Below are 17,549 nucleotides of genomic sequence, written 5' to 3' on the forward strand. Positions count from 1 at the left end.
TGACTGTTCAGACTGAGGTCGCATTGCAAAACAGCAGACCTGTATCTGATTTAGGACCACATATGAAAGTAGCCCAAATCGGATTTGAAAAAAATCTGATTCCATGTGATTAGTGCTGTTCACGCTGTTAGAAAGAAATCAGATCTGAGTCACATATGATCGGATTTGGGCTACTTTTGCCTGCAGTGTGAACGGGGCCTCTGTGAGTTCAGGTAAATGCAGAAGACTTGATCCTCTGGTGGGTTAGGGTCTGCTGTTCCTATGAAACCTGAAGATCGACCATAACTGTTGTGTTCTCTCCCTCCTCCCAACGTTAACCACAGGAGAGAATTGCAAACATTGTTCATTGAGGGAACAAGAAAGCGTGCCTCGATTTATCATCACACGACCTCTTCTACCTTCCCTCCCTCAATCTGTGCATCTAGTCGCTCTGTGTTGCAGACGAGTTGGTTCTTCTTCTATCTGGAGAAACCATGGAGAGCTATATCAGTGTTTCTGCAGCTCCTCATCTTCATAATCATAAAGCACCGGGGTCTGCAGCCGTGTGTGTGATCCTGCTGGAGATGGTGTGTGTGTGTGTGTGTGTGTGTGTGTGTGTGTGTGTGTGTGTGTGTGTGTGTGTGTGTGTGTGTGTGTGTGTGTGTGTGTGTGTGTGTGTGTGTGTGTGTGTGTGTGTGTGTGTGTGTGTGTGTGTGTGTGTGTGTGTGTGTGTGTGTCACTAAGAACTAATGTGTGTGATTAAACGTGAGGCAGATATTAGACACACACCTCCCACTTCCAGGTTTAACATCTCCTGAATATCAACATGTCTCCAGTGTGTTTTGCCTTGTTTACTATTGTTTACTCAGTGTTTGCTGCAGGGTATTTGTACACTGCACCATCATACGGTGGTATTACCATTACCAATCAGCTGTTAGACTCCCGGTTGTTTACTAACGTCCCTCTCTCTCTCTCTCTCTCTCTCTCTCTCTCTCTCTCTCTCTCTCTCTCTCTCTCTCTCTGAGTGTTTCAGTTGAACCTGCGTCTGCTCCGCTTGATGAACACCACTCCATTAGTCTGTTTTTCCTGCTGTTTTTGATCAACTCTGCTGAGGACTCATTATAGAGCACACGCGCTCGCACACACACTCACACACTCAGGTGAGAGTGTGTTCCTTTGTCAGCGGCAGGAAGTGTGTGTGGTGACTGGAGAGCTCATTCCAGCCCCTGCTCCCCCATTAGCCCGACAACATTGTTTGTCTCGTATCACTTTTGACAGCTTGTTTGTGTGCCCCCCCCCCCCCCCCTAATAAAGCGCAGGGTGTCAGCGTGTTGTTTCCTGAGCAGCCGGCTGATAAACGGCCTGATCTGCTGAGTGTTTGACAGTTTCCTTATTCCCCTTTAGCTCAGAGGTCCCTCATCAGCTAATTCCAACATGCAGCCTCAGAGGCACCGCTCTTTGGGGAAATGTCATTTTTAATTAAATCCCAGGTCCTTTAAGATAAGCAGCTAGGCGTTCATTTCCCCCTGGGGGGGGGGGCTGTCAGGAGTGTGACGCCTGTCTGTCAGGATCCATCGCAACGGGTCCTGCTATGCATGCAGAATCCCTCTCCTGTGAAGGGGGAAATGTTTCATAACACTATCACACTCCGATCATGGGGGGAACTTGTTCTGCACACCGTCCCTGAACGCCTCACAGTCAGGATATCTGAAGGGACTCGGGTAGCTACGTTAGCGAGCTAGCTCACATCAGAAACAGTCATGTGATCATTTTGGTAAAATAAGTTTCCAACAACACAGAAAGCTCTCCAGTTTTAGGATCCTGAACGTCTCACAGCTGTGTGCGTCTCTCTTTAGTGTCCCCTGGACTCCAGCTGTGTGCGTCTCTCTGTAGTGTCCCCTGGTCTCCAGCTGTGTGCGTCTCTCTGTAGTGTCCCCTGGTCTCCAGCTGTGTGCGTCTCTCTTTAGTGTCCCTGGTCTCCAGCTGTGTGCGTCCCTCTTTAGTGTTCCCTGGTCTCCAGCTGTGTGCATCTCTCTGTAGTGTCCCCTGGTCTCCAGCTGTGTGCGTCTCTCTGTAGTGTCCCCTGGACTCCAGCTGTGTGCGTCTCTCTGTAGTGTCCCCTGGTCTCCAGCTGTGTGCGTCTATCTTTAGTGTCCCCTGGTCTCCCGCTGTGTGCGTCTCTCTTTAGTGTCCCCTGGTCTCCAGCTGTGTGCGTCTCTCTTTAGTGTCCCCTGGTCTCCAGCTGTGTGCGTCCCCTGGTCTCCAGCTGTGTGCGTCTCTCTTTAGTGTCCCCTGGTCTCCAGCTGTGTGCGTCTCTCTTTAGTGTCCCCTGGTCTCCAGCTGTGTGCGTCTCTCTTTAGTGTCTCCAGCTGTGTGCGTCTCTCTTTAGTGTCCCCTGGTCTCCAGCTGTGTGCGTCTCTCTTTAGTGTCCCCTGGTCTCCAGCTGTGTGCGTCTCTCTTTAGTGTCCCCTGGTCTCCAGCTATGTGCGTCTCTCTTTAGTGTCCACTGGTCTCCAGCTGTGTGCGTCTCTCTTTAGTGTCCCCTGGTCTCCAGCTGTGTGCGTCTCTCTTTAGTGTCCCCTGGTCTCCAGCTGTGTGCGTCTCTCTTTAGTGTCCCCTGGTCTCCGTTGTGTGCGTCTCTCTTTAGTGTCCCCTGGTCTCCAGCTGTGTGCGTCTCTCTTTAGTGTCCCCTGGTCTCCAGCTGTGTGCGTCTCTCTTTAGTGTCCCCTGGTCTCCGTTGTGTGCGTCTCTCTGTAGTGTCCCCTGGTCTCCAGCTGTGTGCGTCTCTCTGTAGTGTCCCCTGGACTCCAGCTGTGTGCGTCTCTCTTTAGTGTCCCCTGGTCTCCAGCTGTGTGCGTCTCTCTTTAGTGTCCCCTGGTCTCCAGCTGTGTGCGTCTCTCTTTAGTGTCCCCTGGTCTCCGTTGTGTGCGTCTCTCTTTAGTGTCCCCTGTACTCCAGCTGTGTGCGTCTCTCTTTAGTGTCCCCTGGTCTCCAGCTGTGTGCGTCTCTCTTAAGTGTCCCCTGGTCTCCAGCTGTGTGCGTCTCTCTTTAGTGTCCCCTGGTCTCCAGCTGTGTGCGTCTCTCTTTAGTGTCCCCTGGTCTCCAGCTGTGTGCGTCTCCAGGGTGCGATTTGACAAAAAAACAGAGGGGGGATGTTTTTTTAATTTATTCATAGACAAGAACATTGGACTTTTAACTTGCATAACTAGGGAGAAAAAAACGCAAAAAGTAGACAGGCCCTTTTTTCGGGTCCGTGGATTAGTCCCCATCACAACATGGCAAAACTTTTAATAACCCATACATGGATTTCTATTCAACGTCACAAAAACATGCGTACGCACTAACAGGCAGAAAGCACCATAGAACAGCATCAATGCTCTCCATGAAAAGACCCTCCAAGTAACTTAAATCAAACACTCAAAATAATTCACTAAATAGCACAACGTGCTGTCAACACTCAGGGACAGGTCTGGAAAACTAGACAAAGTAAACAGTCGGCTCTGGTGACAAATTTGTGGTGGCTTTTTCGTTTTTCCGATCGGGGCATTGTCTGCAGCATTTCGGCCCTCTTCTATCCACAATTCTGCAAATGGGTCCTGTAAAGTAAGATGATATGCTGCTCTGAACGCGTTTCATGTTTGGTTCAGCGCTGTTTTTCCTGCGAAGTTCCCGCACAAAAATGTTACAATGTTTTTGTGTTCGATGACGTTCAGAAATATGCACCGTCTGCCAGAAGGCTGCTGAATAGCCTACTCTGATGTAAAGACACTGAAGATCGTTAGATTTCAAGAGTTTAAGTAGGCTAGCAGTTAAGTTGCATTCATCGCTATCAAGGGGGGGAAATCCTTGTCCCCACCGGAGATAAAAATAATTTAGCAGAGGTAGGGATAGGAAAACCAGAGGGGGGGAAATCCTCACCATCCCCCCCTACAAATCGCACCCTGTGCGTCTCTCTTTAGTGTCCCCTGGTCTCCAGCTGTGTGCGTGTCTCTACATGTTTTTATACTGTGACTTGCCAAAGTCCCTTTGTGTTGTTGTGTATTTATGGTGGACACGTTTTCCTAATGTCAATCATCTCAAGCAGCTCAGTCTGCAGGAAACCGTACCTTTATTTTCAACGTTTCTGCAGGTAATGAGGTTTGCAAGTGAAATTTAATAGGAATCAATTTGCCCCAGTTGTTTTCCATCATCCTTTTAACATTTCTTTTATTGGGATGGTGCATTTTATTTATACGGGATATTATTTTTTGCACACTTACATGTTTAACACTCCTTTTTGTAGCAGGCAGGGCTTGTCAAAGCAGGAAGAGCAGGGGCCATTGATACCATTAATACCATTAATATGAATACCATTAGCTGGCTCTCTTGAGTCACAGTCCATCAGAGGATCAGCAGGACTCATTAAGAATAATGTTTGATATAATGTAACTCTGAAGAGATGTTAAAACCCTAAAGAATTACCTGGTGCTGTAACCTGATGACCTGCAGCGACAGGGGTGTTCACTCCTCCTCATGATGAAGGTAGGAGGGTTCACACCCTGCACAGATTCAGACCGGATATTTAATGTTCCTGTATAAGAACATGTATTTTAGGATTCTTTTCTACTACCTCATGTCTTACCTGATGTGAAAATATTTGATGTATTTTTTTTAATAAATAAAGGCTTCGGCTCTTTCCGTCCGTTTCCGCCGTGCCTCGTCTGCCTCCATTTTGCACTGTGTGTGTGTGTGCGCAGTGTGAGTGCGCAGATCGGAGGGAGTAAACAGCAGCAGCAGGACGCACTGAGACTCTGCAGAAATGGACGGGTAAACCTGATCAATAACCCTTTACCTGTGTTGTGTATGTGTGTGGATGCCCTGCAGCGTGTGTGTGAGAGTGTGTATGTGAGATAGTGTATTTAAAGGAGAGGATAGCTTAGATTAGCATCACTTAGCATGCTTGTGATACAGTATCGACGGTCCTTTGTGTGGTGGCTAGCAGCTAGCCTAGCTCATGGAGCGGCTAACAACACAGTGTGTGTGCTGCTTCTGAATGTGTGAGTGTGCTGCTTCTGAATGTGTGTGTGTGTGCTGCTTCTGAATGTGTGTGTGTGTGTGTGTGTGTGTGCGCGCTGCCTCTGAATGTGTGTGTGTGTGTGTGCTGCTTCTGAGTGTGTGTGATGCTTCTGAATGTGTGTGTGTGCTGCTTCTGAATGTGTGTGTGTGTGTGTGTGCGCGCGCTGCCTCTGAATGTGTGTGTGTGTGTGCTGCTTCTGAGTGTGTGTGCTGCTTCTGAATCTGTGTGTGTGCTGCTTCTGAATCTGTGTGTGCAGACATCACTCTCATCATCTGGTGTCAGAGCTGCATGGTGTATCACAGCTGGTATTACTCAACATAGAGTGTGTATCAGCGTTATAGTGTGTGTGCTGTGGAGTGTGTGTCTCTGGGAGTGGGACAGTGTGAATCCTGAGCAGGGGGGGTGTGTGGATCCAGATCAGTGGTCCTGTTTAAGTGGGATGTGGGGATCCAGATCAGGGGGATGTGTGGATCCAGATCAGGGGGATGTGGGGATCCAGATCAGGGGGATGTGTGGATCCAGATCAGGGGGGTGTGTGGATCCAGATCAGGGGGATGTGGGGATCCAGATCAGGGGGATGTGTGGATCCAGATCAGGGGGGTGTGTGGATCCAGATCAGGGGGATGTGGGGATCCAGATCAGGGGGATGTGTGGATCCAGATCAGGGGGGTGTGTGGATCCAGATCCGGGGGGTGTGTGGATGATCAGGGGGATGTGGGGATCCAGATAAGGGGGGGTTGTGGATCCAGATCAGGGGGTGTGTGTGGATCCAAATCAGGGGGGTGTGTGGATCCAGATCGGTGGGGTGTGTGAGAACATGTCCTGGTATCAGCAGGCACTGTGCATGCAGAATGAAGGTGTTGTTAGATACACACTCTGTGAACAGTACAGGCCTGCTGTGTGTGTGTGTGTGTGTGTGTGTGTGTGGTGTGTGTGGCTTTAGGTGGATTTAAGTTTCACTATTCTCTCATTAAAGGGCATTACATTTTTTCTGATCGTTTGCACACTGATAAAGGCATCAACCAATCCCATCGTTATTAGTGTGACTACTAAAGTGTGAGGATTATCAACATGTTCCTTCCCCTGAACCTTCCACAACCTAAGCCCTACACACACACACACACACACACACACACACACACACACACACACACTGCAGGCCTGTACCTATACACACAGGGTATATTTAACTCTGTCTGTTCACATCTGAGCCAACAAGAGGTGCCTCTGCTGCCCTCACCATCACTGCTGCTGTTACCAGTCCTGATGGAGGAGAGTGAATGTGTGTGTGTGTGTGTGGGTGCTTTACTGTAACAAACATCTGTCATAACGAGTAGTTGAAATAAATGAATGCCAATGATAAACCTGCATCTGGTTCATGTTTAACCTCCTGCTCTCTCTTCCAGCATCAGTGACGTTGCAGTGGGAGTGAAGGTGAGTCTGTAATGTTCACCACACAGATCACACGCTCCCAGAGGAGGGGAGAGCTTTCACCTGAGTCAACACACACTCATCAAGTATAGACCCTTATGTAGACCCCCGAACAATGAGGTCTACCCTATGGCAGCAGCAGGACTCCTCCTCTCTGATCTGAACCCTGATTTAGTTCTGCTGCGTCTCTGCAGGAAACAGCCCAGTTCTTCCCTCAGTATCTCAGGGTCTGGACTTGGCTCCAGCTGTGTGAGGAATACTGTCGGGGTTCCTGAAGCGTTTAGAGAGACTTTATCACGCTCTGGATTTATTCCTCACGTCGCTGTGAGGGCCGGCTTTATCCAGAGCGTAAAGAACGCCAGCGCTAAGACTGTGTGTGTGTGTGTGTGTGTGTGTGTGTGTGTGTGTGTGTGTGTGTGTGTGTGTGTGTGTGTGTGTGTGTGTGTGTGTGTGTGTGTGTGTGTGTGTGTGTGTGTGTGTGTGTGGTTGTGATGGGTCCCCAGGTTGTGTTCAGACCATCAGTCAGCTGTAGTGTCTGCTGGAACTCAGGCTGAGACGGTCCGACATCTTAAACTCACACAGATTAAACTCAGAGCTTCCTCTCCTCTCCTCCTCCTCCTCCTCCCTTTGACTGTCCTCAGAGACCTCTCCCGTCTCCTCCGCCCCCTGTCAGGAGGAGGCTCTGTGATAGGTTGATCTGGTCTGTTCCTCACTGGCTGTGTTTGTGTGTTTCTGCAGAGAGGATCAGACGAGCTGAGTATGTACAGCAGCCCCAACTCTGCCATGAGCAGCATCAGTGGTGAGGGGGGGGCCTGGAGGCATTTATACAGGGGGGGGGGGGTGGTAGGCATTCAAACAGGGGGGGTTAGCATCACAGTGACAGATGGCCTGCAGGAGCTGAAGCATGGGTCTGTGTTCTGCGTCGTCCTCCCATGGGACACATTTAGTGTGTGATTATCATCACACTGCTCAGCAGGGGGGTGCCCACACACACACACACACACACACACACCCCATGTGACTGAACATTGAAGCTGTGAACACGCTGCTATCAGGAACATCTCAGGAGGAACCAGTGGGCTCAGAGACTGTGGGCTTCAGAGTGATTCAGGTCCAATGCATCATCTGTGTGTGTGTATGTGTGTGTGTGTGTGTGTGTGCGTGCAGGCATCATTAATGTGTGTGTGTGTCTTCCAGACGGCGCTTCTAACGGCAGCGACAGTAAGAAGCTCCGGGTGGAGGAGGCCCCTCCCTCAAGAGTGCTCCACATCCGGAAGCTTCCCAACGAGGCCTCGGAGACGGAGGTCATCGCGCTCGGCCTGCCGTTTGGAAAAGTCACCAACATCCTAACCCTGAAGGGCAAGAACCAGGTGAGCCCGTTGGTCCTGTACCTGGTTCGGTTAAAGGCTCCACATGTGGTTCAACGTGTGTGTGTGTGTGGCGTGCGGCGTGCGTGTTTGGCGTGCGTGTGTAGGCCTTCCTGGAGATGGGGACGGAGGAGACGGCCGTCACCATGGTCAACTACTACACCACGGTCACCCCTCACATCCGCAACGTGCCCGTCTTCATCCAGTACTCCAACCACAAGGAGCTCAAGACCGACAACGGGAACCAGGTGAGGAGAGCCGGACGCCGAGAGCCTGCAGATGGTGACATGCCAGCCTGCAGGCTCTGATGCCCGGCTGCTGCTGGAGCAACTCTGGCATCAAAGTAGAGGAGATCCCTGCTGAGGGCCTTACTGACGGGGTGTGTGTGTGTCCTCAGAGGACGCAGGCGGTGCTGCAAGCGGTGTCGGCGGTGCAGTCGGGAGGGTCTCCCAGCTCTGATGTGCAGGAGGCTCTGGCTGCAGCCTCCAGCCCCGTGCTGAGGATCATCATCGACAACATGTTCTACCCCGTCACCCTGGATGTGCTGCAGCAGGTAGTGCACACACACACACACACACACACACACACACACACACACACACACACACACACACACACACACACACACACACACACACACACACACACACACACACACACACACACACACACAGACTAACTGTGTTTCTGTCTCCAGATCTTCTCTAAATTTGGCACGGTGATGAAAATAATCACCTTCACCAAGAACAACCAGTTCCAGGCGCTGCTGCAGTTCAGCGAGCCGGTCAACGCCCAGCAGGCCAAACTGGTGAGCCTGACTTCCTGTCACGTGATCAGATATGGTGTCCTGTTCTATCCCGTCACACACTGCTTCCCTGCAGGCGCTGGACGGGCAGAACATCTATAACTCGTGCTGCACGCTGCGCATCGACTTCTCCAAGCTGGTGAACCTGAACGTGAAGTACAACAACGACAAGAGCCGGGACTACACCCGGCCCGAGCTGCCGGCGGGGGACGGGCAGCCCAGCCTCGACACCTCGGTCGCAGCCTTCAGCAAGGACTCCGGCTCGCTGCTGGGGAAGATCCCAGGTAAACCCCTCCCTCCTGAGGCCTGGAGGGTAGTCCAGCAGCACCCTGGACCTGTACGCCCCCCACAAAGACTAGACCTGAATAAAGATCCTGTTAATAACTGAACAGACCATGATGATATGATGCTCAGTGTGAGTCCTTTTAAAGTGTATGTGTGTGTGTCGCTCTCACTTCCTGTAGGCGCTCTGAACCCGCTGAGTGCAGCGGCGGCGGCAGCGGCTGCAGCCGGGAGAGTCGCCCTGTCTGGACAGAACGGGTCCAGCGGGGTGCTGCTGGTCAGCAACCTTAACGAGGAGGTCAGTAACACACACACACACACACACCTCAGTCTCAAAGCCCACCTTCGTCCTTTTCTTTTTTTCTCTTAAGCTGAAGCACTAGGTTCAGAAATAAACTTTATCTATAAGTGTGTCTAGAGTTATTCGAGCAGCTGATTGAGGAGCAGAGTGTGTTGCGCGTGTGTTTAATATCCAGGTTATGTGGAAAGGTTCTGACCTGTGAGCATTAACTCAAACACAAAGAGGGGACATTAATACACACTCCCAGTGACTTCCAACATTCCTAGTTCTACCATGAACTCTACAGCTGATACATCAGACTCCTCCCTCTGTGATCTCCTCACCTCTTTTAGACCCCCCCCCCCCCTTCAGTGTTCTCTGCAGTGACCGTGTCTAACCCTCTCTTTGCTTCCAGCGCTCACCCCTTCAGCCCCCAGTATCTATCCAGTATAGTTGGGACTCATCATGGGGGGGGGCTGTCTCCTCTCTGTCAGACTGAAGCTAACTCTGCTAACTCTGCTAACTGTCTCTCTGTTTCCTCTAAGCTCTGCTCTCCTCTCATATGAGCTCCACATGAATCATTCTGTGGGGGTTTCTCCTCCTCTTCCTCCCCACTCTGTTAGCTGGAGAAGAAGAAAGCCTCCTCCTCTTCATTACTGCCAGTATCAGAGATACTGCTGATCCTGTAGACTTGTGTGAACGCTCCCTGCTGCGGGGGGAGTCTTCACATCAACCCCTGCATGAGATGAACTGCATGCCCCCTCCCCAGTCTGTCTTCCTACAGCCCAGTTTAGATGAGACCACGTCCATTCCTGCACCAGGGTCAGTGTTACCTCACCATGGTTCCGTTTAGACTCCATGATGCAGTGCTGCGTTCATGCAGGAGGGGGCGTGGTCACATCTAGACTGGGCTGGCAAAACAACAAACCCCCCTGGTTCCTGCTGCATGTCCTCCTGTTCTGACTTTATAGTCTGTTTGCCAGAGACCTGTTGAGACCCCACAGTCTCTGATAGGATGTACAGCAGGGTCTGCAGCCCAGAGGACCTGCTGGATGCTAACCTGCTTAGGTAGCATTCGTTAGCATCTGCAGGTTAGCATCCAGCAGGTCCTCTGGGCTGGAGACCCTGCTATACATCTCTATGCTGAACTCTTGGGGTCTCGCAGCCCCGGGCCACAGGGCTGGTACTTATGATTTGATCTGCTGTAAAGAATCCATATCTCTGACCTGCATTATCCGCTGTACTGACCTATATTTTATTTTTTGTCCCTCCCCTTCCTCACCTTTGATTTATTTGCATTGCCTCCCCCTCCATGCTCCTCCCCTCATGTGCTGGGATCACTCCCTCATTAACTCTCCATCACTCTCCGGGGGACACCATCTCTCCTCCTCCTCCTCCTCCTCCTCCTCCTCTGGATCGATCTGTCCATCGACTCTCTCTTCCTGTCTCACGCTGCTTGTTGCTCTTCTCTCCCTCTAAAGATGGTTACGCCCCAAAGTCTGTTTACCCTCTTCGGTATGTTATCGTGAGCTCTCTCTCTCTGACTCTTTACCTATTGTTCTCTTTGACTCTCTACCTATTGTTCTCTCTGACTCTTTACCTCTCTATCTATGGTTCTCTCTGACTCTTTATCTCTCTGACTCTATCTATGGTTCTCTCTGACTCTTTATCTATGGTTCTCTCTGACTCTTTATCTGACTCTTTATCTCTCTGACTCTCTATCTATGGTTCTCTCTGACTCTTTATCTATGGTTATCTCTGGCTCTTTATCTGACTCTTTATCTGACTCTTTATCTCTCTGACTCTCTATCTATGGTTCTCTCTGACTCTTTATCTATGGTTATCTCTGGCTCTTTATCTGACTTGTTATCTCTGACTCTTTATCTGACTCTTTATCCCTCTGACTCTTTATCCCTCTGACTCTCTATCTATGGTTCTCTCTGACTCTTTATCTCTCTGACTCTCTATCTATGGTTCTCTCTGACTTTATCTGACTCTTTATCTCTCTGACTTTATCTGACTCTTTATCCTTCTGACTCTTTATCTGACTCTTTATCTCTCTGACTCTTTATCCCACTGACTCTTTATCCCTCTGACTCTTTATCTGACTCTTTATCTCTCTGACTTTATCTGACTCTTTATCTCTCTGACTCTTTATCCCACTGACTCTTTATCCCTCTGACTCTTTATCTGACTCTTTATCCCTCTGACTCTTTATCTGACTCTTTATCTTTCTGACTCTTTATCCCTCTGACTCTTTATCCCTCTGACTCTTCATCTGACTCTTTATCCCTCTGACTCTTCATCTGACTCTTTCTCTGACTCTTTGTCTGACTCCTTATCTATTGTTCTCTCTGACTCTACCTTCTCTTTATGCTCTATTTCCATCTTTGAGACATTTATCATTATTATTATTATGGATATTAGGGATGGCCCGATCGTTATTTGTTCATATTTATGATTTAAAGATGGTTAATGCTTTTCAGTCTCTGATTATGCAAAACTTCTGCAGGAGAGCTAGTATTCGCTGTTATCGTTACCTGTTAGCCGTTTGCTGTGTCCGTTAGCTTTTATGGTAGCTGTCAGCATTCGTAAGCTGTTCGCCGTTAGCTTTTATGGTAGTTGTCAGTCGTCGTAATCTTAGCCGTTAACTTTTATGGTAGCGGTCAGTTGTCGTAAGCTGTTAGCCGTTAGCTGTATCAGCTAACTTTTTATGTTGGCTGTCGTTAGCTGTTAGCTGTTAGCAACAGAGGCTCCATAGAGCTACATGAAGAGTCGTTGAATAGTAAAGATGAGAGATTAAAAGCTTGATGTTAGCTTAATAAATGCGACGGGACATCTCTAATAGTTATCTTATTATTTGAAACCTTTTGTAGCTTGTTCTGTTGATTTCTGATATTTTTTGGCCCCAGTTTATTTGGGTTGATCCTCACCACTTAGCCCCCCCTCTGCGGTAAAGTTTAAAGCATGCAGTTGTATCTCTGTTGAGGGTCTCTCTTCTCTCTCTGTGAGATCTGTTTCTCTCTCTGTGTTCTCTGCTAACCTCCCTCCTCTAACGTCTGCTCCTCCTCCTCCTCCTGATGCAGGAGTGTATGGGGATGTGCAGAGGGTGAAGATTCTCTACAACAAGAAGGACAGCGCTCTGATCCAGATGTCCGACGGGAACCAGGCGCAGCTTGGTAAGAGGAGCATCACTTCAGGAACCGATTCTCCAGTTTATGTTCGGCTAAATGCTAACCCTAATGCTAACTGGGATCCGTATAAAGACTGTCTGATGCACCCCCCCTCTAACCCTACTTTGTTCTCCAGCAATGAGCCACCTGAACGGGCAGAAGATGTACGGGAAGATCATCCGGGTGACACTCTCTAAGCACCAGACAGTGGCGCTGCCTCGGGATGGGCTGGACGACCAGGGTCTCACCAAGGACTTCAACAACTCCCCCCTGCACCGCTTCAAGAAGCCCGGCTCCAAGAACTTCCAGAACATCTTCCCCCCCTCCGCCACGCTGCACCTGTCCAACGTCCCGTGAGTAGACGCTAACGAGGCCCCTCAGTGTGTCACTTCCTGCTGTAGAATGTCTCCACATGTAGCTGAAGCTTTTTCCTGCAGTCTCACTTCCTGTCTGTAACCAGGCCAATGCTAGTTAGCTTCCCTAAAACCTCTGTGAGAGCTACTCTCAGAATAAATAACGTGTGATCTTTGTTTCACAGCCAAGACGTGGCAGAGGACGACCTGCGGCTGCTCTTCTCCAATGCTGGAGGAACCGTGAAGGCTTTCAAGTTTTTCCAGTACGTACCCTTCGCTCCTGTTGGCTAGCGCTCCAATACACTGTACGTGATAGGCTAAGGGGCGGGACATCTCTGACAGAGAGCAGAGCCGGCTAACCAATGAGAGCAGACTAAGCTCTGGTTTCAGGACATTAAAGCATGGAGACATGAACGATTGATTTGTCTGCACAGCTTCACTTTATATCTTGTGTTTATATAGCATGTAGCGTGCAGCATGTAGCATACAGCATACAGCATGTAGCATAAAGCATAAAAACATGTAGCACACAGCATGTAGCATACAGCATGTAGCAAACAGCACACAGCATGTAGCATACAGCACACAGCATGTAGCATACAGCACACAGCATGTAACACACAGCGTACAGCACACAACATACAGCATGTAGCATACAGCACACAGCATGTAGCATACAGCACACAGCATGTAGCATACAGCACACAGCATGTAACACACAGCGTACAGCACACAACATACAGCATGTAGCATACAGCACACAGCATGTAGCATACAGCACACAGCATGTAGCATACGACGTACAGCATACAACATACAGCATGTAGCATACAGCGTACAGCACACAGCATGTAGCATACAGCATGTAGCATACAGCGTACAACATACAGCGTACAGCATACAACATACAACATACAACATACAGCGTACAGCGTACAGCACACAGCGTACAGCACACAGCATGTAGCACACAGCATGTAGCATACAGCACACAGCGTGTAGCACACAGCATGTAGCGTACAGCGTACAGCACACAGCATGTAGCGTACAGCGTACAGCACACAGCATGTAGCACACAGCATGTAGCACACAGCGTACAGCGTACAGCATACAGCGTACAGCGTGTAGCATACAGCATGTAGCATACAGCACACAGCATGTAGCATACAGCACACAGCATGTAGCATACAGCATGTAGCATACAGCACACAGCATGTAGCATACAGCACACAGCATGTAGCATACAGCACACAGCATGTAGCATATAGCATACAGCGTACAGCATACAGCACACAGCATGTAGCATACAGCATGTAGCATACAGCACACAGCATGTAGCATACAGCACACAGCATGTAGCATGTAGCATACAGCATACAGCATACAGCATGTAGTATACAGCATGTAGCACACAGCGTACAGCAAACAGCGTACAGCACAGCGTACAGCATCCAGCGTACAGCATGTAGCATACAGTGTGTAGTATACAGCACACAGTATACATCATGTAGCATACAGCATGTAGCATACAGCACACAGCATGTAGCATACAGCACACAGCATGTAGTATACAGCATGTAGCATACAGCATGTAGTATACAGCGTACAGCACACAGCATGTAGCATATAGCATATAGCATACAGCATGTAGCATACAGCACACAGCATGTAGCATGTAGCATACAGCACACAGCATGTAGCATACAGCGTACAGCATACAGCACACAACATAAAGCATGTAGCATACAGCACACAGCATGTAGCATACAGCATACAGCACACAACATAAAGCATGTAGCATACAGCACACAGCATGTAGCATACAGCGTACAGCATACAGCATGTAGTATACAGCATGTAGCACACAGCGTACAGCAAACAGCGTACAGCATCCAGCGTACAGCATGTAGCATACAGTGTGTAGTATACAGCACACAGTATACAGCACGTAGCATACAGCGTACAGCAAACAGCGTACAGCATCCAGCGTACAGCATGTAGCATACAGTGTGTAGTATACACCACACAGTATACAGCATGTTGTATACAGCGTACAGCAAACAGCGTACAGCACACAGCGTACAGCATCCAGCGTACAGCATGTAGCATACAGTGTGTAGTATACAGCACACAGTATACAGCATGTAGCATACAGCATGTAGCATACAGCATGTAGCATACAGCGTACAGCATGTAGCATACAGCATGTAGCATGTAGTATACAGCATGTAGCATACAGCATGTAGTATACAGCGTACAGCACACAGCATGTAGCATACAGCATACAGCATGTAGCATACAGCATGTAGCATACAGCGTACAGCATGTAGCATACAGCATGTAGCATGCAGCATGTAGATCTCAGTCCACTGAAACCCTGATGGGTGTCCTCTGGTCCTCACGGTCTCATTTCATTCCAGGGACCGTAAGATGGCTCTGATCCAGATGTCCACGGTGGAGGAGGCCATCCAGGCTCTGATCGACCTGCACAACTACAATATGGGGGGCAGCCAGCACCTGAGGGTCTCCTTCTCCAAGTCCACCATCTAAGCCGAGTCATTCCTCAGAGACAGATGGACGTCCCGCTCTGTAGTTTGATGTTCCTCCGTTAAAGATACTCATGTGCCTTATGGACGTCCCACTGTTCCCACTCCTCAGTCCCTCTATGCTTTCAGGCACATCTGGTTTTTATTTAGGTCCATCCTTTAGTTCCAGAGCAGGAGAATCCTCCTGACTCTTATTCCACCTGTCCGTCAGTATCCGTGTTTCCGAAGCCTTTCCAGAGCTGTGTGTGTGTCGGCATGCAGTGGCGACGGGAAGTGATGCATGAAGAGTCCACTGTGATTTCCTGTGGTTTTTAAGTACTGATCAAGCTCCTCTGTGGACCAAAGTCTCTGTGCCTTCAGTGTCCCCCTCAGAGACCCTGCCCCCCTGAGGTCAGTGTGTTTCTGTGTTTTCTACAGCTGAAGATTAAAGGAGAGTTCTTTTCTAACGGGACGTTGGTTTCCTCTGTGTCTGTAGCATGCTTAATAAAATATTCTGTAGCTCTCACCCCCCTTCCGTCTCTCTCTCTCTCTGAAGTCCTCCCCCGGCCACATTATGAAGAGGAAGTTGTAAAAAAGTATCCACATACAAATGCCAAAAGTTGTTGAAAGACGAATGAAGATAATCTATCCAATCCACTATTTTATTAAATTTTTTATTTCTGATATTATTGGGTGGGGTGGGGGGGGGGGGTAGAAAAAAATGTATTACATGGTAATTTAAGACATGCTTCGATCAGCTCAAGTGTCGTTGCTGGACACACAGATCTGAAAGAGACCCCCCCCCTCCCCCTGTGAGTGTCTCTCTCTCTGCTCCATGTCAATTTATCTCTAACACTGAACATCAAGGTGTACAACATTCTCCACACACACACACACACACACACACACACACACACACACAGTCTCTCCGACAGCAGCAGAACCACAGATATTATTCCACATATTCATTTCAAAACCTGCTGCCTACATTACCCATAATGCATCCTCCATCATTGGAGTGTTTCATATTGATGTCACTGAGTTCAGGAAGAGTCCAATGGAGATGTTTCTATTATGTTACTACATAATGGAGCTTGCTTTTCCCTGTCAAAGTGTGTGTGTGTGGTTGTGTATGTGTGTGTGTCAAAGTCAAAGTCCACTTTATTGTCAAAGTTTCCACTTGTGTTATACATACAGAACATTGAAAACCTGTTTCTGGCAGTCCCACAGTGCGAATATAAACAAGAACATATAACATAAAAAGAGAAGAGCGTAGAAAGAAAGGGGGGGGTAAAAAGTAATATATACATATGTTAGGCACAATCAACACAGTGTGACGGTAGTGCAAGTAGTTCTTTAGTACAAATAATACTTTGTGCAAAGTACATTGTGTGTGTGTGTGTGTGTGTGTGTGTGTGTGTGTGTGTGTGTGCGTCTTCAGGAGCGTAACGTCAGAGCTGGAGGAGCGTAACGTCAGAGCTGGAGGAGCGTAACGTCAGAGCTTAACGTCAGAGCGCAACGTCAGAGCTTAACTTCAGAGCTTCCGGAGTGTAACATTAGAGCGTAACTTCAGAGCGTAATGTCAGAGCGTAATGTCAGAGCGTAACGTCAGAGCGTAACGTCAGAGCTGGAGGAGCGTAACGTCAGAGCGCAACGCCAGAGCAGAATGTCAGAGCGTAACGTCAGAGCGTAACGTCAGAGCATAACGTCAGAGCTGGAGGAGCGTAACGTCAGAGCTGGAGGAGCGTAACGTCAGAGCTTAACGTCAGAGCGCAACGTCAGAGCTTAACTTCAGAGCTTCCGGAGTGTAACGTTAGAGCGTAACTTCAGAGCGTAATGTCAGAGCGTAATGTCAGAGCGTAACGTCAGAGCGTAACGTCAGAGCTGGAGGAGCGTAACGTCAGAGCGCAACGCCAGAGCAGAACGTCAGAGCGTAACGTCAGAGCATTACATCAGAGCTGGAGGAGCGTAATGTCAGAGCGTAACGTCAGAGCGTAACGTCAGAGCGTAACGTCAGAGCGTAACGTCAGAGCGCAACGTCAGAGTGCAACGTCAGAGCTTAACTTCAGAGCTTCCGGAGTGTAACGTTAGAGCGTAACTTCAGAGCGTAATGTCAGAGCGTAATGTCAGAGCGTAATGTCAGAGCGTAATGTCAGAGCGTAACGTCAGAGCGTTACATCAGAGCTGGAGGAGCGTAACGTCAGAGCGCAACGCCAGAGCAGAACGTCAGAGCGTAACGTCAGAGCATTACATCAGAGCTGGAGGAGCGTAATGTCAGAGCATAACGTCAGAGCGTAA

At 49.0% G+C, this 17,549-nt stretch overlaps 1 protein-coding gene across 4 annotated transcripts; it reads left to right on the plus strand.

The window, feature by feature from the left end:
- The first annotated feature begins 4,700 nt into the window (after window positions 1–4,700).
- LOC134857971 (polypyrimidine tract-binding protein 2-like) lies at window positions 4,701–15,777 on the plus strand. Of its 4 annotated transcripts, none has more exons than XM_063873771.1 (14): window positions 4,701–4,785; window positions 6,442–6,469; window positions 7,205–7,223; window positions 7,664–7,836; window positions 7,941–8,081; window positions 8,231–8,386; window positions 8,531–8,641; window positions 8,715–8,922; window positions 9,103–9,218; window positions 10,682–10,715; window positions 12,287–12,379; window positions 12,510–12,726; window positions 12,912–12,989; window positions 15,147–15,777. In XM_063873771.1, exons 1-14 carry the CDS (start codon window positions 4,778–4,780, stop codon window positions 15,274–15,276), a joined length of 1,512 nt encoding a protein of 503 aa, XP_063729841.1. In that variant the 5' UTR covers window positions 4,701–4,777; the 3' UTR covers window positions 15,277–15,777. The 4 variants fall into 4 exon arrangements, with proteins under 4 accessions (XP_063729841.1, XP_063729840.1, XP_063729842.1 ...); XM_063873770.1 differs by having other exon boundaries at window positions 4,705–4,785; window positions 7,205–7,265; XM_063873772.1 differs by lacking the exons at window positions 4,701–4,785; window positions 7,205–7,223 and having other exon boundaries at window positions 6,441–6,469.
- Window positions 15,778–17,549: the final 1,772 nt, after the last annotated feature.

Source organism: Eleginops maclovinus, chromosome 21 (genome assembly GCF_036324505.1).
Source record: "Eleginops maclovinus isolate JMC-PN-2008 ecotype Puerto Natales chromosome 21, JC_Emac_rtc_rv5, whole genome shotgun sequence".
NCBI classification, from domain to species: domain Eukaryota; kingdom Metazoa; phylum Chordata; class Actinopteri; order Perciformes; family Eleginopidae; genus Eleginops; species Eleginops maclovinus.